Consider the following 23,458-nt stretch of genomic DNA (forward strand, 5'->3'; position numbering starts at 1 on the left):
CCAGCGCGGAACAGGGTCCCGAGGGCTGATCTCACTGTCTTTGTTAGGAAACCCTGCAGTTGGGCTGCATAACTGCATTAAGGTATTTCCTTAATTAGATTTGCTAAGTGTGTAGGATTCTAATTCTTTCTTTTCCTTCTCTCTTAATTTGCCTAATGAGAAAAACAAAGAAATAGAATTCCGAAAGCGATGCTCGCGTTGCCTTCCGGGAAGGCTGGTGTCCAGCCCAGGGATGCTCCTGCTCCTGTGTCCTGCGGTGCCAGGGAGAGGCGAGTGGGGACGGACCGCGGAGGCCGTTCATTGGAGCTGTGCCGTGCCAGGGCCAGGCTGAAGCTCATCACCCTCTTCCTGCTGTCCCTCCCCACCCCGTCCTCTCCCCTGCTTCCCAGTTGCCCTCCTGCACTTCCAATTGCCATCCTGCACCGTGGCTGTGGTCAGGCTCCTTGGGCAGGAGCCGTGTTTTCTCTCGCACCGTCCGGTGCAGGACGGGGTGGAAGAGCCTCTGTGGAAGCGACTGTGGAGCAGCGGGGCCGTGCCACGGGAGGCCGTGGAGCAGCAGGGCCGTGCCACGGGACGCCGTCCTGCCGCTGCGCGGTGACACTCGCACCCTGCGGGCACCAGCATAACCAGGAAACCCTCGGGGGGCTGAATGTCCCGGGGCTGCTTCTCGGGGTCTCTACTATGGGTGGGTGCTGGGTCCCGGCACCTCAGGGTGCATCCCCCGCCCCTTGTCCTTGCTGGCGTGACCACCTGGGACCTTTGCTGTGGTTCAGGCTCTGCAGACGCTTGTGCCACCGGTGCCGCCAGGGACGGGGTCTCGGCGCGGGGCTGCCGAGAGCATCTGCTGCTCCGGTGTGGTCCTCAGGGAGATCCCCGGGGCTGCCTCTCCGTGCGAGCACGCGGTGCACAGAGAACAACGTGCTGATCTTCCTCATGATTCATTTAGCATCCCATGAGGGTAATCTGTTTGGAAATTAGGCTGATGGCCCTTGACCCCTGGAGCTGACGGCAGACTGAATCATCCCAGTCGGTTGTTGCAGTTCAACATAACAGATTTCCAGTGCACGGAGGCTGATTACAAGCGGCGGCTGGTGAATGGGTTTGTTTTGCTCTCCCGGAATTGCAGGAGCAGTTCCATCAGTTTGGCCCCAAAGAAGCAATCAGCATGTGACAGAGGAACACGTTGTTAAGTTGTGTGAGTGATTTTATAATACTTAGAATATGATGCTATGGCAACCTGTTACAAATCCCAGATCAAATCAGATTATTTGTGCGCATCCCTGTAAGTTCAGTCTGATACATTTTGTGCCTTCGAGGCCCCTGTGCAGACCGGTGCAATCAGGCAGCGCTCAGGTTCAGAGCGGGCAGAGCAGAGGGTGAGTGGTTTGCTGCACATCAGGCTGTGCTGCAGGATCCTGGACCGTCAAAGAGCAAACCGTGGAAATCTGTCATCCTCGGCAGTTTTTCATCAGGGGAGTCGGGGTGAGTTTGTGGAGAGCACACGGAACGGGTGGGCAGGACGTGAGTTCTGCTACCGCACATACACAGCCTCACATCATTTTAATTCATTTCTTTCACTGGGAAACTGGAAGATACTAAGAGCTTAAATGAGCCGTAATAACGAAAGGCAAATTTGACGTGCTCTGATTTAAAAAATAGAAAGAAAAAAAAGATGTATATTGGTTTAAAGTCATGTAGGATGTCAGTCCTTGGTCCAGATTCGCGTCTGGACACAAACCGCTGGGTGTTTCCCGGTGAGCGCGGCCGCGGTTGCGCCGCGCCGTGCCGTCCCAGGGCGGCTGCCATGGGAACCAAACCTCGTTACTGCCAGATAAACAGTTGGGCGTTTTGGCCCGGTTTCTGCAGGACTAACCTGGCAGGGACGGGAGGAAACGAAATTAAATCTCAGATTTTCTGATTCCCAGAGTAGCATCTGGCAGCGCGGCTGCGAGCGGCGCTTGGTCGTCTGCCCGGGGAGCCGTTGGTGCAGCAGGGACGGGGTATTTTTATCGGGTGGTCGCGGGGGCTGAGGTTGCACCTTTGCGAGCCTGTGGGGCTCTTGTGTGATGCTCTCGTGGCCGGGCCGTGGCGCGGGGGCCGCTCCTAGCTTCCCCAGGGTCTCATGTTGTCACGACGCCTTTTGCTGCCTCCAAATTCAGCTCCCGTGCCCAGCACCCTGTGGTGGAGGGGCCTTGGCTGCACCCAGCCAAACTGTGCAGGGGTGTCTCTGTGCCCTACAGTGGTGTCACCAAGCCAGAAGCCTCCTTCACCATCTGTGGCTGCCGGGAGGGCGATTGGCCACAAATCCTGCCCAGACAGGGACTGTGCCAGATGGAGGGAAAGCATGGGGACGGGTTGTCACGGAAATGAGCCCTGCTGCCCCGCTCCGCTGCCCGGCACCGCCAGCGCCGCTGGTGCCCGGCCCCGCAGCCGGGAGCCTGGGCGCTCCGCGGGTCCCAGCCTGCCCGGCGCACGGAGCTCCTCGGCTGACTTGTACCATCTTTTCATGCTGGCTGCCTGTTTTATTCTCAGATTCAAGAGACATTATTTTACAGGCAGCCCCACACACCCGCGGCTTTGCAAAAGGAGATAAGCCCTTATCTGCGCCCGGCGCTCCGCTCGGGGCGCGGGAAGCTGACGTGCCCGCCTTTGGTTTTTCAGGAAGCAGGAGCTGCTGAGCGGCGCGGATGTGCCCGTCGCGGAGCGGCCGCTGTCCCCCCCGCTCACCGCCCCGCCAACCATGAAGGTGAGTGCGCGGGGACGCTGCGCCGGCCGTGGGCGCGCGCTCCGGCCCAGGGGCCGGTTTTGGGAGCCGAAGCTGGCGAGGAGCGGCGCTGCCAACGCAGCGGCTGCGGCTGCGGGCTGTTCCCGGCAGCAGCCGTGGGCGGTTTCTGGAGCTCAGCCCGCGGCGCGCTCAGAGCCCGTCCCGCGCCGCCGCTCCTGCCGCGCGATGCCGTCAGGGTGCGGAGTCCCAGCGCTGCTCTCCCGCTAACGAACCCCCGGGCACCGCGGCGGGCGGCTGCTGGCCAGCACAGGGCAGACAGCGTGTCCCCACGGGCTGGCGCTGCTGGAGGGGTCTGACCCACCGCTCATACCCCAGGACCACTCTTTGCTGCCTTTGGCTGCACAGGTGCCAGCGGGTCGCAGGACGCGACTTCTGCCCCGCTCTGCCCGCGCCAGCCGCCTCTGCAGGGCTCTGCCCCTCTCGGGGTTTTCCCAAACCCAGCGGGAGAGGGTGACCTGGTGAGACCTGGAAGCTGGTCCTGCCTGAGCCAGGGCCGACTGGCCCCTCTGCAGCTGCCAGGTCATTTTTACCTCCCTCAGCCTCCAGCAAGTGGGGAGCGTGCAGCCCTGTGCCCCGCAGGGCGGTGCAGAGAGCCGAGGTGGTGACCGCGGCAAAGCTTCAGAGCAAGTTCAACTAAACAGGACAAATTGCTACTCAGGTTCACGAAAAGTAACTTCTGTCAGAGTAACCTGAGAAATTTCTACACTACCAGCTTCCAGGCAGAGGCAGTTGTGGCTCTTCTGGCCAGGCTGCTGCAGAGCGCTCAATATGCTGCCACCTGGGAAATGACTCATTCAGCTGGAGATGAGATGGATGTGAGGATTATGAGGTGGCCAAGAACCTGGTTAAATGGTTGTTAAGAGCAAGGTGGCTTGGAGATAGAGTATTAAGTCGGAGGAGTTTATTAGTGGAGCTTCTGATGTGTTTTGTGTATGACCTGGGCACGGGAAGGAGCTGACACTGGTGACACGAGCTGTAGCACCTCGTCAGGCTGCAGAGGAGCAGGTCCTAGGGGGGTTTGTGCATCCCGCCATGGCACCATGCATCCCACCGAGGCACCGTGCATCCCACCATGGGGCTGTGCATCCCACCGAGGCACCGTGCATCCCACCGAGGCTCCGTGCATCCCACCAAGGCACCGTGCATCCCACCAAGGCACCGTGCATCCCACCGAGGCACCGTGCATCCCACCATGGGGCTGTGCATCCCACCAAGGCACCGTGCATCCCACCGAGGCTCCGTGCATCCCACCGAGGCTCCGTGCACCCCGGCAGGAGCCTGCCCATGCCCTGCACACTGTCACTGGTTCCTGCCCAACCTGTTCCAGGCACTTTGCCTCCCGGGAGCCACCCTGTGCGCTAACAAAGCAGCAGCCCTGCTGTGCCCCTGCCTGGAGAAACATTAACGCCGGGTGTGGGGCTGGGAGGGCCGGCGGGGCTGGCGCCCGTGGCACAGTCTGGTGGTGGTGGCTGATGTGGGGGCGACACTGGGGTGACGCCAGGAGGATGGTGGATTTCTGCTGGGGCCTGGTGAGTGCTCGGTGACCCGCGGGGTGCCGGGAGGGGTGCTGGGCAGCTCCCTGCCCCCCTGTGCTGCCCAGGCGGCTCCCGCCCGCTGCAGCGTGTTCTCTCGGGGTGTCATTTTCTTTGGAAAGCTCCAAAGCCGGCACTTACCGGCTGCGCCGCAGCCCGTGCTCTGGGCACTCCTCATCCTCAGCACCTGCTCGCTAAACTCACCCAGGGTGCTGGGATGGCTAAGCAGGAAAGGAGCAGCAACTGCACCATTTCAGGATATTTTGCATTTCAGAGGTCTTCAGGCCGGGCTGGGGGCAGTTTGTCCTGCCAAAGGTGGCTGGGAAGCAGCTGCCCGCTTTGTTGTTGCATTTGAGAAGCAGATGCAGGTTTAGTTTGGAGCAGACAGTCTTGGTGACCCAGGTGTGTGAGTGTCACCCGTCAGGCAGGTGACATCGCTTCCTGTCGGGCAGCACAACGCTGTCATAGTCTCCTCTATAACAACCAAAATATCTGTGGCCCAGTAAAGCTCGGCTTCCCGTGCGCATCGGCCCCGAGGGGCGCAGGCGGTCTGCTGGGCTCAGCGCACACGCGCTCCGGCAGCTGGAGCCGGTGCTGCTGTGCTGTTTGCTTCTCTGGTTCTGGCGGCAGCTGGAGTGGGACCTGGAAATCGTTTTAGCTGACTCAAGGAGCATTTGTCTTTCTCAGACACCTGAAGATAAACTGGAATCTAAGCCAAGCTCAAATTAAAGAAGTTTTCTGAAAGTGCTCCCAGCTTAGGGCACAGAGCTCTTCTGAGCCTGGGGTTCACGTTTCCTCCCGTACGTGCAGCAGATAAAAATGGGGCATAGTCTAAAGCTGGAAACGTGGCCAGGGCAGGTTCCGAGCGGGCAGCACGCGGGAGCGGACGCGCTCCCTGGCTGCAGGGCTGGGCTGCTCTCCAGAGGAGCCGCGCGGGGTTTAATCAGCGCCCAGGCTCCACTAATCTCTTTAGTTCATTTGGCGAGTCGGCTGTTAACCCTGCACCGGCAGCCCAGTGCTGCCAGCAGCGGCATTGCCGCTGTCCCCACAGCAGGTGACACGCAGAGCCCAGGGCTCGCACCTGGCAGGGTAAGGGACATGGGGAGGCTGCTGCGGGTGTCTCGTTTGCCACAGTATTAATTTGCAGGGAGAGAGGGTCCGTGCTTCGCGCTCGCGCTGCGGGCCCGAGCAGCGCGCCCGGGGCAGCTGGGTCCCGTGCCCTGCCTGCGTGTGCCCTGGGCTGGCTCACCCCATCTCTGCTCTAACTGAACAGATCTCCTTCTTTTCTTTTCCAGTCTGCAGAATTCTTCGAAATGCTGGAGAAAATGCAGGTGAGCAGCAGCAGAGCATGTGCCGGTAGCGCTGGATGTTCCTGCCCAGCAGCGGCTGCGAGACCCCGCAGCACCGTCTGCGTTTGGCGTGCCGGGTGCTCCCGCGCCCGGTGCCAGCAGGGTTCGCCATCTCCGAACTCCGCTGGGCCAGATGCTGTGAGACAGCCGGTGTCACCCGGCCACACGCAGGGCTGTCCCCGCTCCACAGGAAGGCAGCACGGGGGCTTCCTTTGGGAGCCCATCCTGGGGAAACTGAGATGAAGCTGGATGGGGATATGGGACGCTTTGTTTGGTGCTGTGCCGGCACCTGGGAAGTGACAGACCCTGCCTCTCATTTAGACTTGTGCAGTGCGGTGACGCTGTGTCCCAGGCCTTGTCCCACCACATCCCCATCACCCATTTTTGCTGTTACGGTGGAGCCAGCAGCTCTGCCTGGCTCGTCCTGGGCACAAACCCCCCCCGCTCACGCCACTCGTGTCGGAGTGATTTCCAAGTAGCAAAATACCCCTGTGGTTTCATCTCCGTTGTGAAAACATCTTAATTTTTCAGTCTATTTGTTTTTTTCTAAACAGGCACCAAAGCTTGAAGAACAGAGAACTGGAAGCCAAAAACATAAGGTTGGTTGAATTTTGTTTCTTGCGTGGATCTCTTCAAGTGTCCCCCCCTTACCTCAGGGCTTTAATGTGTCTTGTCAAAGGCAGTCACTCAAAGGACTGCAAAGGATTTAAATGTTATCTAAAAACAAGGCACTGATTGAATTGCAAAGATGGAGAGAGTGGTGCCTGTAAATCCCTAATCCAGCTTTACGTCCGAGCCCGTGTGTGTCAGCGGGGCCGGGTGGCGCGGCCGGTCCTGCGCAGAGCGGAGCCCGCGCTGCTGGCGGGGCCCGCTGGGACAGGACCCGCGGTGCTGTGCTGCAGCGCCTCCCTGCAGCCCCGGCGGGACGGTCCTGCGCAGAGCGGAGCCCGCGCTGCTGGCGGGGCCCGCTGGGACAGGACCCGCGGTGCTGTGCTGCAGCGCCTCCCTGCAGCCCCGGCGGGACGGTCCGCGCGCCGTGTCCCCGCAGTGCGGTGGCACCGCTCCTGGGCATTGTGCCGGTCACCGCACACAGTGGCCTCATCCAACAGGAGCACCGGTCCCTGTCACCGCTTGGCGCTCGTGCAGGGTGTGGGGATGGGAAGGACGGTGCCCGGGCTGGGGGTGCGCAGCTGCAGTCGTAAGGGGTGGCTGGCGGGGAACACACGGTCACGCGTGGTGTTTTGGTTCCTTTTTCCAGGAAGACTACATCCCGTACCCCAGCATCGATGAGGTGGGTGCCCTGAGCCGAAAGTGCTGATAAAGGGCAGCTGGTGGGGACCCTGTTCCCGGAGGAGCTGCTCAGACACCTTCCCCTCCCCCCCCGCGGCCGTGCTGCTCGCAGGACGTGTCCTTCCAGGGGAGGTTTCGGAGCGGGGCTGGATTTGCCTCCATGGTGTGGGGCAGCACGTGGGGTGGTGAACCCCCGCCCCCACGCCTGCCCCCAGCCCTGCCCGAGCCCTCCCGTGTCCCTGCAGATCCTGGAGAAGGGCAGCCCGTACCCGCTGATCATCCTGCCCCAGTTCGGCGGGTACTGGATTGAGGACCCCGAGAACCTCGGCACACCCACCTCGTCCGACAGCAGCATCTGCGAGGAGGAGGAGGAGAACCTCAGCCCCAGCGCCTACGGCTACCGGCTGGAGTGCAAGGGGGAGGCGCGGGCCTACAGGAAGCATTTTCTGGGCAAGGTGGGTGCCCCCTGTGCGTGTAGCTGGTCAGCTGTGAATTGCACACCCCCTCAAGAAAGAGAGAAATTCTAAAATTGTGGGCAAGATGGGCAAATTTTACAGCTCCTCTCTTTGCAGAGTGGGGAGGGGGCCGGCGGGTGAGCAGCCGTGGCAGCAATGGCCACGCACACGGGCTGCGCCCCACGGCCGCAGGGCCCCCCGGGCCGGTGGGCACAGGGGTGCTGAGCCGGCCTGTCTGGGGACCGGCTGTGGCAGCCGCCCGCCCGTCGCTCACAGCCCGTAACCCTCTCCTCCCTCTGCCAGACCCGGGAGCAGGGTGGGAAAGTCCACGGGCAGAGGGATTAAAGCCGGTCCCTGCGAGGGGGGGCGCGGGTGGGTGTCCCTGAGGGGCGGGGGGTGCCGCGGTGGCAGGTGACTCTTGCCATCGTCCTCGCCATCGGCAAGCTGCATCCCCCACCGCTGACACACTGTTTTCTATTTTTAGGATCATTTAAATTTTTATTGTACAGCCAGTAGCCTTGGAAATCTGATCCTTTCTATTAAGTGTGAGGAGACAGATGGCACTGAATATTTGAGGATTATACTCAGGTATGGAAAGAAAAAGCTTTGTTTAACAGTGTTTTCTCTTTGGGGGTCTCCTCTCGCTCCTGCTGCGGGTGCGGGCGCCGGGCGGGCAGCGCGGGCCGGCACAGCGGGGCTCGGGGGGGGAACCAGCGGCATCGGCCGCTCACCGGCTGTGCCCGGGACTGCCTGACCTCCCCATGAACACGAGACTGTTCTGCCGCTAAACCTGCGGAGAGGAGCGTGAGCCTCTGCGTGCGGCGGGTAACACCAGGCGCATCGTCACCTCCCTCTGTGAGCTGACAAGCCCAGCGCATCTGAACCCTTGTGTCATTTCCCTCCAAACTATGAATATTTTAAGAGCTGCAGAGATGAGAAGGCAAACAGAGCCTGTGGTTACCCGGCAGGCCCAACAAGCTCAGCAGAGCGCGGTTTCCCCGCAGCCGGCGCAGCGGTGGCTGTGAGCGCGGCTGCAGCGGCGGCTCTGCCCGACGCTCCCCAGCGTCCGCTCCTTTCTGCTCCTCTGGCAGGTCCAAAGTGAAGACGCTGCATGAAAGGATCCCCCTGGCAGGGTTCAGCAAGCTCCCCAGCATCCCCCAGATCGCAAAGGTAAAATGCCGGCTGGGCTGTGACAGTGGCAGCAAAGCCCGTGCTGCTGGTCTCGGGCGGCGTGGGGTGCTGTTGGGCGGCGTGGGGTGCTGTTGGGCGGCGTGGGGTGCTGTTGGGCGGCGTTGGGTGGCAGAGATACGTGTTGGCCCTGCTGTAGGTTTCCTGCTGATCCTGGGCAGGTCACTGGTTGGTGTTGGGCGACAGGTGGGGACGTGGCAAAACCTTTGGCCCAGAGAGGGACCTGGGACTTGTCTTGCTGGGTACCTGCCAGGCCATGGGGCGTCCCAACAAGAGGATGCAAAGAGGGGACTCCTGCAGTCTCTGGAGTCGGCTTCTTTACGGGACGTTCGCGGCCTCACCGTGGGGTTTCGGCAGGACAGGGTGTCTGTCCGCGTGCCCAGGGACCCGGCACTGACGGCTCTTTGCCCTTGCCCACAGGCCTTCTGCGATGACGCCTCCGGCCTGAAGTTCAACCCAGTTCTGTACCCCAAGGTGAGGTGACTTACCCCAAGTCGGTCGCATATTCAGCAGAGAGTTCGTTGTGTTTTGAACTACCAAATGAAATAATTCCTATGTTTTTTTACTGCAGGCGTCCCAGATGATAGTGTCTTACGATGAACATGAGGTCAACAACACGTTCAAGTTTGGTGTGATCTACCAGAAGTTCAGGCAGGTGAGTGATCACAAATTCGGCCCTGCAGTTCGTGCTGTCACGTACAAGATGCCGTGTTAATGGGTGTCCTCACTAATAATGCGTTTCTTATTGCTCGAATGTTTCCCCGACTCATTAAAAAATGATGTGACTGAAAAAATTCAGTATGGAAATCAGCCCACAAGCCGCTGTGGGGAAAAGCGGATGTGAAAATAGATTTTAGCAGGCATGGTATTTTAATCAGATATATGTTTAGACAGGGAAGCAGTTAGATTTGTCTGGTAGGACTGCGGGCTATGGAGACACACGTGTGCTGCAGATGCTGTCGTCAGCCAAGGGACTCCGGATGGGGAGCGCGGAGGCAGCCGAGTCCATAACTCACCAAAGATTATTCTGACAGGCGCTCTAATTATCTTCACATATTGCATTTTATTTTGGATTGAGTAACTCATGCAAGACCATAATTAAGGTCTCATTGTTTTGAAATGGGATGATTAAGAGTTGGATTTTCCAAGGAGGATTCGTTTGTGTTTGTGTATTTCCCATACGCTATCCGAAGGTCCCTCGCTGTCAGTCAGAGGTTGGTCTCAGCACCGTCACCTTTGGGTGCCTTGGTGGCCGAGTGGCCGCGCTGGCCCGCGCTGGGCGCCGCCGGTGCGGGGCTGCCTTGGCGCGTGGTGGCTGCCGGGGACGGTGGCTTTGGTGACGCTTGGCTCAGGCAGCGCGGGGTCTCTGTGGCTCCGTCAGCCCAGTGCTGTGGTGGCAGGGCCACGGCCGTCCCCAGGGCTGGTGTCCCGGGCGCTGGGCTGGCTCTGGGGACAGGCAGGGCTGGGCTCTCCAAAGACGCGCCCCGTGTTTTGTAGACCCAAGAGGAGGAGTTGTTCGGCAATAATGAAGAGAGCGCTGCCTTCAAGAACTTCTTAAGTTTTCTGGGAGACACCATAACACTCCAGGACTTCAAAGGGTAAGCTAAATAAATAGAATGTTTTTACAAATACATTTAACAAGAGACTGTGTCATATGTAAAAATATCTCCCGTGTGAGAACAGAAGTCATCTCGCTCATGAGCGGGATGTACAGACCAGAAGCAAATATAGCTTTGGCTTGTTTCTCAAAGCTGGGGGAGTTAAAAAAAAAATGGAGCTGCCAAGAGAGAAAAGGTTCCTTTCCTGGAGCTGGGAGGCTGTGAGAAGATCCGGTTATATTCAACCACAGACGAAGAATTTCATAAGGAAACGTGTCCTGCCCGCTGTTGCTGGCTCAGCCATGGCACAAGCCGGGACCAGGCTGCAGGGGGCTGGCAGGCGCGGGCAGCGGTGCCGCCGGTGCCATGGTGGTGCCATGGTGGTGCCATGGTGGTGCCACGGCTGGTGCCACAGCTGCATCAGCCCCAGCGTCCGGCACCGTTCCGCCGCACACGCGGGGTTTCGGAGCGGTGACGGCGATGCTTGGTTACCATACATGACGCACAGTTTGTTCTTTCCAATTTGCTTGCTGCTAGATAAAGATAAATGAGCCGGTTTGCTCTGTCACCATCCCCTGACAGCCGCCGGCAGTCTCTGCTAAGCTTTCAATTAATATTTCTTCGTTTCTGCCTGCCTTTCCCTTCTTCTCCAGTTTTCGAGGAGGTCTGGATGTCAGCCACGGGCAGACGGGGACGGAGTCTGTGTACACGGTGTTCAGGGACAGGGAGATAATGTTTCACGTCTCTACAAAGCTGCCGTTTACTGAAGGAGACACGCAGCAAGTAAGCGATGAGCTCCCCTGCACAGACGTGTCCGCGGCGGGACGCGCTGCCCTGCCCCGCGCCGCCGGCCCAGCCGGCGGTGACACGGGCGGGATGCGCTGCCCTGCCCCGCGCCGCCGGCCCAGCTGGCGGTGACACGGGCGGGATGCGCTGCCCTGCCCCACGCCGCCGGCCCAGCTGGCGGTGACACGGGCGGGATGCGCTGCCCTGCCCCGCGCCGCCGGCCCAGCTGGCGGTGACACGGGCGGGACGCGCTGCCCTGCCCCACGCCGCCGGCCCAGCTGGCACTGACACGGGCGGTGACACGGGCGGGACGCGCTGCCCTGCCCCGCGCCGCCGGCCCAGCTGGCACTGACACGGGCGGGATGCGCTGCCCTGCCCCGCGCCGCCGGCCCAGCTGGCACTGACACGGGCGGGATGCGCTGCCCTGCCCCGCGCCGCCGGCCCAGCTGGCACTGACACGGGCGGGATGCGCTGCCCTGCCCCGCGCCGCCGGCCCAGCTGGCACTGACACGGGCGGGATGCGCTGCCCTGCCCCGCGCCGCCGGCCCAGCTGGCACTGACACGGGCGGGACGCGCTGCCCTGCCCCGCGCCGCCGGCCCAGCTGGCACTGACACGGGCGGTGGCTCCCAGGCTCCCCGGCAACGCAGGCTCGGTGCCCAGAGCCGGGTTTGCTCCCAGGGAGCAGAGCCACCCGGCTTTATCTACCAAACGTTTCCCTTCCCGCTCAGCTCCAGAGGAAGCGGCACATTGGCAACGACATCGTGGCGATTATCTTCCAAGAAGAGAACACGCCGTTTGTCCCGGACATGATCGCCTCCAACTTCCTGCACGCCTACATCGTGGTGCAGGTGGAGAACCCCGGGGCAGAGAACACCACGTACAAGGTGAGGGACGGACGCTGCCCGTCCGCCCCGCGGTACAGCCAGAGCTACAGCCCACTGGAATGTGTGTGTGTATGCTAAACATACATATGGATATACGCACATGTATATTTATGTATGCGCTATTACATAGCGTGTGTATATACATACATATGTGTATAAAATATGTGCATATGTAATAGCATGCTCATTTGCTAACGATTTTTTATGCTACTCAGTATTTGCATAAACCTCAGAACAGCTCATACCCGTCTAACACATCGCTCAAGTGCAGGTGGCATAAAGCATCTTATCTGTCTGTTTTCTATGAAGAGATCCAGTAAGACATAATTTTCAAACGAAAAGCTGCTTAGAGCCACAGAGGAACACAGAATTCATAGGAAACAGCGTACAAAGCTGCGTGTGGTTAACCCTCTCCCGAGAGCAGGAGAGTGGACCTTGAGGGCTGGGGAGGAGGGGCTGTGCGGCAGGACGGGGCTTGGGGCGATGCACCTGGGCCCAGGCACTGGGCTGGGCTTTGCTGGGCTGGGCTCTGCTGGGCCGGGCTGGGGAGAGCCTCGCCTGCTCCGTGCCGCTGCCCTGCAGGAGAGGGATGGCTGCGCCGGGCTGCCCCGCGGCACCCGCAGCAGTAACGTTCTCCTGGCTCCACAGGTGTCGGTCACAGCCCGAGAAGATGTTCCCTCCTTCGGCCCCCCCCTGCCCAGCCCGCCCGTGTTCCAGAAGGTAGGGCCTGAGATGGGAACCACCTTCCCAGACATAAAAACCATATATCTATGTGTATGTCTGAGATGTTTCTAAGCACGCCTGACTTCTGGAATTTCTGTGCACTTATTTTGATTTGTGGTGCCGCCCGGGGCTGCTGGTGGAGCAGGCGGTGTGCAGCACTGCACAGTGTCACCCTGCAGGGCAGCCGCTGCGGCCCTGCTGCTGCGCGCCCGCGTCACTGCGGGGGCGGCTGGCGCAGGAGGGACCCTGAGCCCCACTGGAGTTTTCCACCAGCGCTCCCACCTCTGGAGGGGCTGCAGGTTACCAGGAGCTTGGGTTGGGTGGGTGCAGCCCCGGTGCCAGCAACAGGCAGAGTCTTTGGCTGGCGTTTGCCACCCGGCCTCTCCCCGCAGAGCCCCGAGTTCCGGGAGTTCCTGCTCACCAAACTCATCAACGCCGAGAACGCCTGCTGCAAGTCGGACAAGTTTGCGAAGCTGGAGGTAACGCGGCCCTGCCCGGCACCGCAGCGGGCGCGGGGGAGCTCGGCTTCCTGCTCAGAGCTGCGTGTCCCCAGCCCAGCTTGGTGGCCATGGGGTCCCCTGGAGCCACTGGTGCCCTCAGCGGGGGGACGAGCCAGTGGTCCCCTGGGCCAGCACTGCTGTCCCCTCCCTCGAGGCCCCGGCTGAGCTCCTCGCTCCCACAGGACCGGACACGGGCCGCCTTGCTGGACAACCTCCACGACGAGCTCCACGGGCACACACAAACCATGCTGGGGCTGGGGCCTGAGGAGGACAAGCTGGAAAACGGGGGTCATGGAGGCTTTCTGGAGTCCTTCAAGGTAAACCCCATTCCTGAGAGGTGTCCCCCGAGAGCAGGGTGGTGGGAGCAAGTGGGGGCTCCCCAGAACCAGCATCCACTCAGCTGGTGGACACCTGAGCTGGTCCCAGCAGGAGCAGCCTGATGTGGTTGTGGTGTTGGCAAGTGCCACCATGGGGGTGACTTCTCCAGATCCCCTGGGCACCTCCTGTCCCTCCTGCCTGCTCTGGCATCCACCGTGTCCCCAGAGGGTTGTGTTAAATGGGAGACACAACAAGAGCTGCTGGGTGTGGAGAAGGGAGACGGTGCTGGGGCATGGGAGAGAAAAGGGAGAGTGGGTTGGCAGGAAAGAAATGAAATAAAATGATGTGGACGAAACTGAGCAGCCAGTGGGGTAGGGACAATGACCAGCTGTGCAGTGGGGGACGTCCCTCAGGATGGAGACGCAGCCCTTGCGTCTGGGGGGATGAGCGGTGCACAGTCGCTGGTGTCTCCCCTGCGACAGCAGCGGGGGCGGCTGCAAAGGCTGGCACGTGTCAATCGGGGCTGCACCCGCGAGTGGGTGTTCAATGGAGCCCCCGAGCCAGGGCACCGTGTCCGTGCCTTGGCCCGTGCAGCTCCCCCCGCGTCCCGTCCTGCTCCGGCGCATCAGCTCTGCCCGGCAAAGGCCAGTGCAGCTGCAGCTGAGCAGGCGGGGGTGGCTGTGGGGAGAAAACTGTTGCAGTGACCCTGTGGGCAGAGTTTCCTCTGTGGGGCAGAGAAACAGGCGCTGGAGGGCGAGTCACCTCGTCCCGCAGTGGTGGGGGGAGCAGCTCCCCGGCCCCACGGTGGGGGCTGGAGGCTCAGGTATGCCCTGGTTGGGTACAAGATACGTTGTAGAAATGGAGATGCTGGGCAGTCATATCACAGTGTTCAATTCAGGGTGTGAGACGCTGATGTTGAATGATCAATGTCTGCGTGTGTTCTGTGCGCGGGGGAGCGGACTGTGCTGTCTGGCGTTGCAGGGGGTGCCGGGGCAGGCGGGGAGCTCCGCGCTGCGTGTGCCCGGCCGGCTGGCGACCGCGCTGCTGGGCTGCGTCCTGGCGTACGTCCTGCACCACGCGCTGTCACAGTGAGCGCGACAGGAGAGACGATGAACGAGGGCTGGGGGGGCGAGACCTGGTCCCCGCGGTCTCTCTGCCCAGCGCCCCTCTCCCAGCCCCAGCCCGCAGCCCCCTCCTCCCTGGCCGTGTGATGGGGCCCGGCTGCTCGGAGGGAAGCGGAGCTCGGCTCTGCTGGGCTCTGCGCAAGCCGGTCGTGCCTCCTCTGCGGGGAGAGGAGCTGCTGGGCGGCCCCTGGCAGGGCTGCAGAGCCCCCCGGCAGGAGCCCTCCTGCCTGCACAGCTCCAGCGCCCGCCGGCGCTGTGGGCAGCGAAGCAAGCAGGCGGTTACTTCTGTTTGCAAACACTGTCACATTTTGCATAAATTACTGACCCAAATAAATCAGGTCTGATGGACTCTTGCTTGCTGTTTTTTACTGGATGGGCAGTGCGGGGCTGCTGGGGCAGCCATGGTCCCAGCGTGGGCTGGGGCTCCGTACGGCTGTGGCTCCCGTGCACCCCAGTGCAACTCTGCCTGCAGCTCTGTGAGCCCTGGAGCCAGCAGCAAAGTAGTGCCCGTGCACCATCGGTACGGTGCTGGACATCTCCGGGCTTGTTGCCTCCAAAATCTCTTTCTCTCCAGCTGGGATTCAAAGGTGGAGAGGTAGCCAGACAGGTCACGCTTTGGTGTGCCTGGAGCTGGGAGGGGTTTGGGGTCAGTGCCCCGCAGGGCGGTGGTGACCCGCTGTCCCTGTCCCCTCTGGCCGCAGAGAGCCATCCGGGTGCGCAGCCACTCCATGGAGACGATGGTGGGCAGCCAGAAGAAGCACCACGGCGGTGGCATCCCGGGCAGCCTCAGCGGCGGCATCGCACACAACAGCGGCGAGGTGACCAAGACCACCTTCTCGGTGAGCATGGCCGCGTGTCCCTCTGTCCAGCTGTCCCTCTGTCCGTCCCTCCCCCCGGCCTGGCAGGCGCTGCACTGGCGCGGTCTGGCTGTTCTGTGCAGGCAGGGACTGGCAGCGTGAGGAGGAGGTTTGGGGAGAGTGTGACTTTGTGAGTGCTATTGTGTTCCAGCTGGGTGTTTTGTGGAGGAACCAAAGATTATCTTCCTGGGGATTTTCAGCCCCAAAGAACAAAGGAGATATAAAAGAAATTCTGGCATAATGTATTTTCTAGATGCGCAGGCTGAGAATTGCAGGCAGCATAATTCCTCGTAGGATGTTTAGTGTTTTGAGCCTCTAGGAAGGAGCTTTGTTCTCCAACCTGGGCTGTTCTGTGCCCTCAGCCCCCGGTACCAGCAGCTGCCGCCAAGAACCAGTCCCGGAGCCCCATCAAGCGCCGCTCGGGGCTGTTCCCCCGCCTGCACACGGGCTCGGAGAGCCAGGCGGACAGCAGGACGAGGTGGTGAGTTGGACGTTGCTCTGGTTGCTGTGGTTAAAAGCCCCTATTGTGCATTACATGTTAGAGAAGCGGTCGGTGGGTGCTGGAGACCCTGCCCGCGGAGCAGCCCCCTTTCTACACAAGCCAGCAACGAGCTGCTCTGCCGCGTTCGAGGGAACGGTGCCTTGGATGCCTTCCCCCTGATTTAAATCGAAGTGGTAGTATGCAGAGAGCATCTGCTACTCTTAGTTTAGCATTTGCTGTTAGGGAGTATAATTTGACCATCCTTTTTAAGGCTCTTGTGTAATTCGTGCAACCTGTCTCTTTATGCCCTCAGTGACAGTGTTTCTGGGGCCCAGAAGACACCGGATTTGGGACATTCGTCTCAGGAGATGAAATCTGAAACCTCGTCCAACCCCAGCTCCCCCGAAATATGCCCCAACAAAGACAGGTGAGCCGGGAGGAGCTCTGTCCACCCGCCCCCGACCGGAGCTCAAGTCGCCCTGTAGCTGACAGACCATCAGGGACTTCGCCAAACAAAACCGTCTCCAGGTTTTACTATAAATAAGTTTGGTATTAAGGGAGGAAAAAAAAGATTTTGGTGATTCATGAGCACAGCTCCTCTATGGTCTGCAAATAGCTGTCTTTAAAAAGAAGAGCAAAGAGCAGTACTTGACAGAAGTTGCCCGAACCCTCGTGGCGGGAGCTGGGGAGGCCCATGGTGTCCGTCTTCCCTCCGCCACTGGGCGCTCAGCCTGACCCGGGGGTTTCTGCTGGTGGCCCCGCCAGCTGCTTTGTCCCCTGTTCTTGCATTGGTCACTTATTTAGAGAAACACCCTGCTGGGACTCTTCTTGCGGCAGCTGCGGGAGGGTCTGTCCCCGCTGTCACAGCCCCAAGAACACGGCTTTCCGAGTGACACCGCCTGCTCTGTTCTGTCTCCTTCCCAGGCCGTTCATTAAGCTGAAAGAAAACGGGAGGTCGAACATCTCCCGCTCCTCCTCCAGCACCAGCAGCTTCAGCAGCACGGCGGGGGAGAGCGAGACGCTGGAGGAATATGACAGTGTGGTGAGTCCTTGGGCTGGGACCCCTGGCTCCGTGGGGCAGCAATGTCCTGCTCTCCCAGCCCCGGGGTGGTCTCTACACGGGGGGACATGTCCTGCAGCCCCCAGGTGCCCCCTCCCGCTGACACTGGGGGCTTAATCCCATCCCTGGGTGTGAGGAGGGAGGGGGTGCGTGGCGTCTGGGGACAGCGCGGGGCGCTCCGGCGGAAGGCGGCTCCGTGGGGACGCGCTCTCGGCGGCAGGTGCACTGTGGGCTGTGACGAGCAGGACGTCAGCGGGGTGGAGGAGAGCTGGTGGCACCAGAGACAGCGTGTCCCGTCTGTCCCCGCAGGGCAGCCAGCCGTCCACCGCCTCGCCGTTCAAGCAGGACGTGTTTGTCTACGGAGCCTCGCCCGGCAGCGAGAGCCCAAGTGTGGCGGCCGCGGCCACCCCCGTCATCATGAGCAGAAGCCCCACAGGTGGGAGCAGGGGGCTGGGGGGGCCCCAGCTCTGCCTTCGCCCCTGGAAGCCCCCAGGGTCCCTCAGCGGTGGGTCGGGATGGGGTCTGTGGCTTTGGGATGGAGAAGTGCCCGCGGGGTGCGGGACGAGCTCCCGCGCTCCCGAAACCCCCGTCCCGACGGGGCCGCTCTGGAGACGTGGCCTCATTTGTTTTATTTCTGTATTTCCATGGGAGTTTATTTCCCTGCCGCCTCAGAGGTGGCTTTTGCTGTGGCTTTGTCCCCTGCGCGCGGGCCTGGCAGACATGGGCAGCAGCCGGGGAAACTCGCTGTCTCCACGGACCAGCCGTGACTCACAAATCATTTAATAAACCAGCAGCTTCCCTTGGCCTTGGCTCCATTACCCGGCTGCTAACTCACTCTGCCACCGACCCCGTCCGTTGCAGTCAGACAATCTGCAAAGTGAGATGCAATTGAACAGGGGAAAATGGGCAGAAATTGCTCTGTGGTCCATCCAAGGTGACGGCACCAGTGAGGGCGCTGGGGGTGCTGGGCCGGGGTGTCTCGCCCGCAGACCCTGCAGCCGTGACCCCTCATGCAGCAGCTCCATCCCGATGCAAATGCACATTACGATCTGGGGCCACATGCCCGGAGGGCTCCGGAGCGGGAGCAGCGGGGCCGGGCTGCGGGGCGCGGGCTGGCCGGCGTGTGGCGCCTCGGCACCGCGCAGGCCCTCCTTATCTCATTAGTGATTTTATGAACTATTAAACCAGCCCCTTTTAACGTTTAAAGTGTTTATTTTGTAGTTTTCCTGCCAAGAACATGGAAATCCACCCATACATTATACGGATCAGTCATTCCCTGTAGCCTTTTCAGTGGCATTTCCAGTAGAAAGACTGTGAAATGTAATTAAGCCTCAATTTGTTCCATCAAAAACATTTAATGCACAGATTTTGCCAAACATTTAGCCAAGATAGACTAAATATTGGTAGCACTTGTGGCAGTCTATTGAAGCGGTGCCCGTCAGGCTGGTCGGGCAGCACTCAGCACCGCAGCTTCAGCAGATATTGTTGCTCACACATTATTGTTCTCTCCGTTCTTTTCCCCTCCCTCCAGCAGATGTAAAGAACAGAAACTCTCCAAGGTCGAACCTGAAGTTTCGCTTCGACAAGCTCAGCCACGGCAGCTGCAGCACGGTGGGTACCGGGGGGTGCCGGGTGTGCCGGTGGGTGCCAGGGGGTGCTGGGGTACTGGGGGGTGCCGGTGGGTGCCAAGGGGTGCCGGGGGGTGCTGGGGGTGCCGGTGGGTGCCGGGGGGTGCTGGGGGTACCGGGGGGTGCCGGGGGTGCCGGCGGCTCTGCCGGCAGAGATGCTGTGTGGGGGCGGAGCGGGGGCAGAGCCGGGGGCAGCACTGAGGGAGGGGACGGGGTTTCACGACTTCTCGCCCTTTATTTGCAACCCAACCCATGTTCTGTTTTTCCTTTAGAGCCACTAGCGGGGAGCAGGGGACATGAACTTGCACACGGTGAGTGTTGGTAATGTGGCGGTGTGCAAAATGACTTGTCTCATCTGTGGTTGAGTGTGTGTAGCTAACATTGGCTAATTGTGCTGTTTATTATTAAATATGTGCTCAATAATGTATCTTAAAGCATCTCAAACGCTTTTGTGAGATGAAGCAGCACTGAATGAGAACAGCTGCGGAGGTCAGTGTTGGGTCTGTGCCCATCGGCGCCTCTGTAGCTTCACGTGTTCTGTTCTGGAGAACGGGAAATGAGAGGAATTGCCATTTCCGAAAGCTGGATCTCAAAAGCTGTGATTTGCAGCCCCTCACTGAGTTTCCCCCTCGCCGGGCGCAGGGAGGGCGGGTGGTTTGTGTCTGGAGCAGGGGCGCAGCTGCGGCCGCCGCCCTGGGACCGGCCTGTCCAGCCACCGCTGCGGGAGCGGGGACGTTCTCCTGCGCTCCTCCCTGGGACCGGCCTGTCCAGCCACCGCTGCGGGAGCGGGGACGTTCTCCTGCCGCTCCCTGACACTTCTGTCCTTTTCTTTTGTTGCAGAGAATTTTTATTTCAGCAAAGGGAAAACTCTTCAACACGCTGTGGGAAAACGCGGGTCCCGGCCGCGGGCAGCAGGGCGCCCTCCCCTCCCGGCAGCACCGCTGCGCCAGGAGCAGCTGTCACCTTGTCACCATCGCTGGCCTGGCAGGGACCCAGCCGCCTTCCCCCGGTGACCCCTCGCCAGCCCGCACCCCGCGCCCCTCCCCCTGCACCGCGGGAGCAGAATGTCCCCAGGCACGCGTGTGGCCGTGGCCACGTCCCCTCCGTGGTGCCACGTCCCCTCCGGGGTGCCACGTCCCCTCCGTGGTGCCACGTCCCCTCCGGGGTGCCACGTCCCCTCCGTGGTGCCACGTCCCCTCGTGGTGCCACGGCCCCTCCGTGGTGCCATGGCCCCTCTGCAGGCTGTGTCACCCATGGGCTGTGGGTGTCGGGGCGGGGGGCAGAGGGACAGCAGGACAGGACCCTTGTGCAGTTTGGGTGCCTCCATGCTTTATTTGGGAAAACAGGGTTTTCGTGTCTGATTTTTGGCAGAGCAGGTGGTCGGTGCAAACCGAGGCGTTTGCCTGGCCCAGGGCAGCTCCCCTGCCCTCGTTTGCCGTCGCTCTGCTCTGTTTGGAGACAATGGGGCAAAACTTACCCCGCGGGGGGTGCCCAGCTCAGCAGCCGCCCCTGCGCCTCCCCCACCCGCCACCACATCACCAAATTTGTAGGACGGGTGCAGCCTCGTGCTCCATACTCGGGTTCTGGCACCAGAGGAGGGTGTGCGAACCGGTGCCGGGGGAGCAGAAGCAGCGACTGGGGCCGACCCATCCTTGTCAGCAGCGTCAGAAATGGTTTATAGAGCCTCCCTGCTGTTTCCCTGCCTGAAACTCTGAGCGCAGGCCTGGCAAAGATTAACCAAAGCTGAAGCTGTAGTCTGTCTACCTACCAGAGCTGGTGCTTGGACTGAGTTTCCCCTGTAGGCTCAGCTTTACCCGATGGGTTGGATTGCCAGGCAAGCAAATGCATCAAACTCCAGTGATGTGGTTGGCACGAGGCTGCTCCTCCCCTTGCAGAATCTGTCCCTCTGCTTTGGAACGTGCCCTTGGTTGTTTTGATGGATGAGGATTATGAATTCTGCAAGGTGACTTCCCTGTAGCGCCCTTTTCCAAAAAATACCTCTCTCACAATGCCAAGAAATCCTTTTGCTCTTTTCTGGAACTTTGTCTGCGGTTTACTCAAGGCTGTCCATGGGTTTCGCACTGCTCACAGATTTCCCTTACGAGTTTTTTGCAAGATAGGCTGCAGTGCTGCAGAGATGCTCCCTCCCCGTCACCACACGCTGTGACCTTTGCAAACCCCTGAAATGAGGTTCTCGCTCTCCCGTGAAAGCAATTCCTTGAGTTCATGATTCCTATGAGAACAGAACTTTGAGTGCCAAAGTTAACTGTCCGCAGCTGGCGCTGCGAGGGGCACAGAAGTACCCGGGGGCGGTTTGGGGAGCAGAACCGCCCGCCCAGCGGCCGCGGGGACTCCCGGGATGCAGCTCTGGGGACCGGCGCTCGCAGCACGAGCCGTCGCCCCGTCCCTCCCCGGAGCAGAGCACCAAACCCAGCGCCAAACCCAGCGCCAAACCCGTCGGCGCCCGCGCTGCTCGGGTCGCGCGGCGCTGACCCCTGTGCGTGTGATTCACCCGCTTGAGCGGAAAAGGCTGCGGCCCTGACGGGAGAGGAAACATTGTGGAAAAGGCCGAGAGCAGTTTCGCAGGCGCTGAGCACACTGTAGGACCAGTAAACCCAGTAACCACCAGTGGGGACACTCCCTCCTGCTTGCAGTGAGTTGCATTTAAATAGTTATAAATCTGCAGGTTTTATTTGAGAGAGGAGAAGCACGGTGTGCTCATCCTGCTCCTTAGCTGGCTCTAGATGTCTCAGGTACCACGTACTTTGCTGTTCATCTCTTCTGTCTGACGATGCTTTGGTAGCACTTTCAACCCCCCAGTTCTTTGTAGAAGCTTTTGGTCTATTTTCTTATGCCGCACGGTGAAACACCGACTGGTGCAACCACGTGCTTGGAGGGTCTGGTCTTGGTTTTGCTTCTTTCCCCCGAGAAATCGCTTGATTCTATAGACGTCATCAATCGCATGGGTGTTGATCTCCATGAGATCTTGCAGCAGAAGATGCAGTGGCTACTGTCAGCTGGGTTGATCATTTTGTTTCTTTTTTTTAACTTGAATCTGTGACTTTCCTTTTTGACCTGGATTGATTTGTGTAATTATTGGGTGGGACTAGAGGCAGGACAGTGTGCAGGTTCGCGGGCAGAGCTGCGCTGTGCTGGGCTCGTTCCCCTGGACGGCAGCGGGGCCGGAGCCAGGCGCCGGCGCGAGGTTTGCGGGGGCTCCCGTGTGCTCTGGGACGTTTCCAGCAGCTGGGCTGTAAAACCTGCTGCAACATCCCGAATAGCAACGGGGCCTGCGAAGCTCCTGCCTCCAGAGCCGGGCTCAGCGCGGGCTCTGCCCGCCGCGCGGCGGCCGCGGGCGCTGGGTCCCTCCGCGCGCCCCGGAGCTGCCCCAGCTGTCCCTCAGCCGTGCTGAGGACTTGCCCGCGGTTGTGTTAAACCTCAGAGGCATTTGCACTTCCAGCAGTGGGCGAAGGTGTTCCTGTATACATACCGCAAAATGTTTCATGCTTGTAAGCAACACACACACATATACATATATATACAAGGGATTTGTATAGGTAGAAAAGAGAAGCTCCTTAACTGACACTAAAATTGCTGGGCAGTGCATCTTACTTGGCACGTACTTGCACCCTCTTGAAATCCCACAGAGTCAAGCACAGGGTTACACTGAAGCACAACGCGAAAGTGCTTTTATTTCTGAGTGAAAGGGGGAATCCCAAGCACAAACTCCGTTTCTTTCCCGTTTTGAGGGTCTTAGGAAGGGCAGGGCAAGGGGCCAGGCTGTGCCGCTGGCGCGGATGGGCTCGCTGACCGGGGCGGAGGTTCCTCGGCTGCTCTTGGTGCTCCGCGCTGACAGCTGCGCTTGAGTCCGGCTCCGGGCAGGGCCGAGGCCTCCGCGCCTCCCGCCTGGCGCTCCTGTGGCTTTGCTGACGTCCCGACTCCTGTTCACTCGAGCTGCCAGAGTCCGTCGTTCCCCAGTCCTCGAGCATGCTTTCGTTATGTTTTAATGAATGTAGCACTGCATATATCCTCCAAAGGGAAACGCTGAATTTATATCATTAGAATGTGAAGAGAGTTTATAGAGTGAAAATAAATATTGAAGAAATGTATCTGACAAAGTTTATTTTTTATGTAGAGAAGTGGTGCTTTGTAGTTCCTGGTGGCCTATGTCTGTTGTAAATAATGTACATTTAATTTATTGCTATGGTAGCAGATTGTATTTGTTATGTATAAAACTAAAGGTTCACAAATGTATATTTTGTTGCTTAAATGTGTCTTTGCAAAATTCACAATAAATAACATATTTTGTGTCCATATGTGTACTATGCCGTGTATGTCCGTGATGTGGCTGAGCTCTGGAACAGGCGGTGAAGGCTCCGGCATCCCTGTGGAAGCTGCGCAGCGGCACAGCCGGGGCGGAGCTGTCCCTGTGTCACTCTGGGCAATGTCCCCGGAGTCACAGACCCGAGTCGCAGGGATTCGAGCACGAGGAGGGGCAGGTGGGGACCCCTCTGCTGCTGTTCCCAGCGCTGGGACGGGGCGGCGGGCACCCGGCCTCTCTGTTACACAGCACAGCGATTTTAATCAAGCGAACTGCTCGGTTTGAACTAGAATTAGCATCACACAAAGCTCAATGTAAACCGGTCCCTGTGAGCAGCCAGCCCACATGCGGTAAGTAAACAGGCAGCAAGTCAATTTGTCTAAACCAGCTCAGCTTACCTTGGGTCGGAGCCTCTGGCGTCTCGGCTGCCTTCGGGCGTCCTCCGTGCGCTAACTATGAAATTGGATTTTCTCTCTCCGGCTCCTCAGGCTCCTTTCAAATCCCCCTAATTTCCCAGATCTCTTCCTCCCAGGACACTAAGGAAAAAGCTGTTATTGTTTGGAGGCAGCGTGTCTGGT

The 23,458-nt window shown here is 60.0% G+C and overlaps 1 protein-coding gene across 6 annotated transcripts in view; it reads left to right on the forward strand.

The window, feature by feature from the left end:
- RAP1GAP2 (RAP1 GTPase activating protein 2) overlaps positions 1–22,873 on the forward strand; it is a 44,771-nt gene extending 21,898 nt beyond the window's left edge. The window contains exons 3-25 of one of the 6 annotated variants that reach the window (XM_082068184.1): positions 2,662–2,746; positions 5,613–5,648; positions 6,221–6,265; positions 6,925–6,957; positions 7,202–7,411; positions 7,896–7,999; positions 8,503–8,581; positions 9,020–9,073; positions 9,171–9,254; positions 10,097–10,197; positions 10,851–10,980; positions 11,713–11,868; positions 12,517–12,588; positions 12,984–13,070; positions 13,274–13,408; positions 15,235–15,372; positions 15,753–15,871; positions 16,185–16,298; positions 16,796–16,913; positions 17,241–17,367; positions 18,466–18,542; positions 18,832–18,870; positions 19,400–19,496. In XM_082068184.1, coding sequence (XP_081924310.1) covers positions 2,662–2,746; positions 5,613–5,648; positions 6,221–6,265; positions 6,925–6,957; positions 7,202–7,411; positions 7,896–7,999; positions 8,503–8,581; positions 9,020–9,073; positions 9,171–9,254; positions 10,097–10,197; positions 10,851–10,980; positions 11,713–11,868; positions 12,517–12,588; positions 12,984–13,070; positions 13,274–13,408; positions 15,235–15,372; positions 15,753–15,871; positions 16,185–16,298; positions 16,796–16,913; positions 17,241–17,367; positions 18,466–18,542; positions 18,832–18,840 — 2,113 coding nt within the window. In that variant the 3' untranslated portion in view covers positions 18,841–18,870; positions 19,400–19,496. Of the gene's footprint in view, positions 1–2,661; positions 2,747–5,612; positions 5,649–6,220; positions 6,266–6,924; positions 6,958–7,201; positions 7,412–7,895; positions 8,000–8,502; positions 8,582–9,019; positions 9,074–9,170; positions 9,255–10,096; positions 10,198–10,850; positions 10,981–11,712; positions 11,869–12,516; positions 12,589–12,983; positions 13,071–13,273; positions 13,409–15,234; positions 15,373–15,752; positions 15,872–16,184; positions 16,299–16,795; positions 16,914–17,212; positions 18,434–18,462; positions 18,543–18,831; positions 18,871–19,399 lie in introns of those variants that run through there. The other 5 variants (XM_082068182.1, XM_082068183.1, XM_082068185.1 and 2 more) reach the window with 5 other exon arrangements.
- Positions 22,874–23,458: the final 585 nt, after the last annotated feature.

The sequence above is a fragment of the Streptopelia decaocto genome (genome assembly GCF_964273445.1).
Source record: "Streptopelia decaocto genome assembly, chromosome: 18".
Lineage (NCBI taxonomy): Eukaryota > Metazoa > Chordata > Aves > Columbiformes > Columbidae > Streptopelia > Streptopelia decaocto.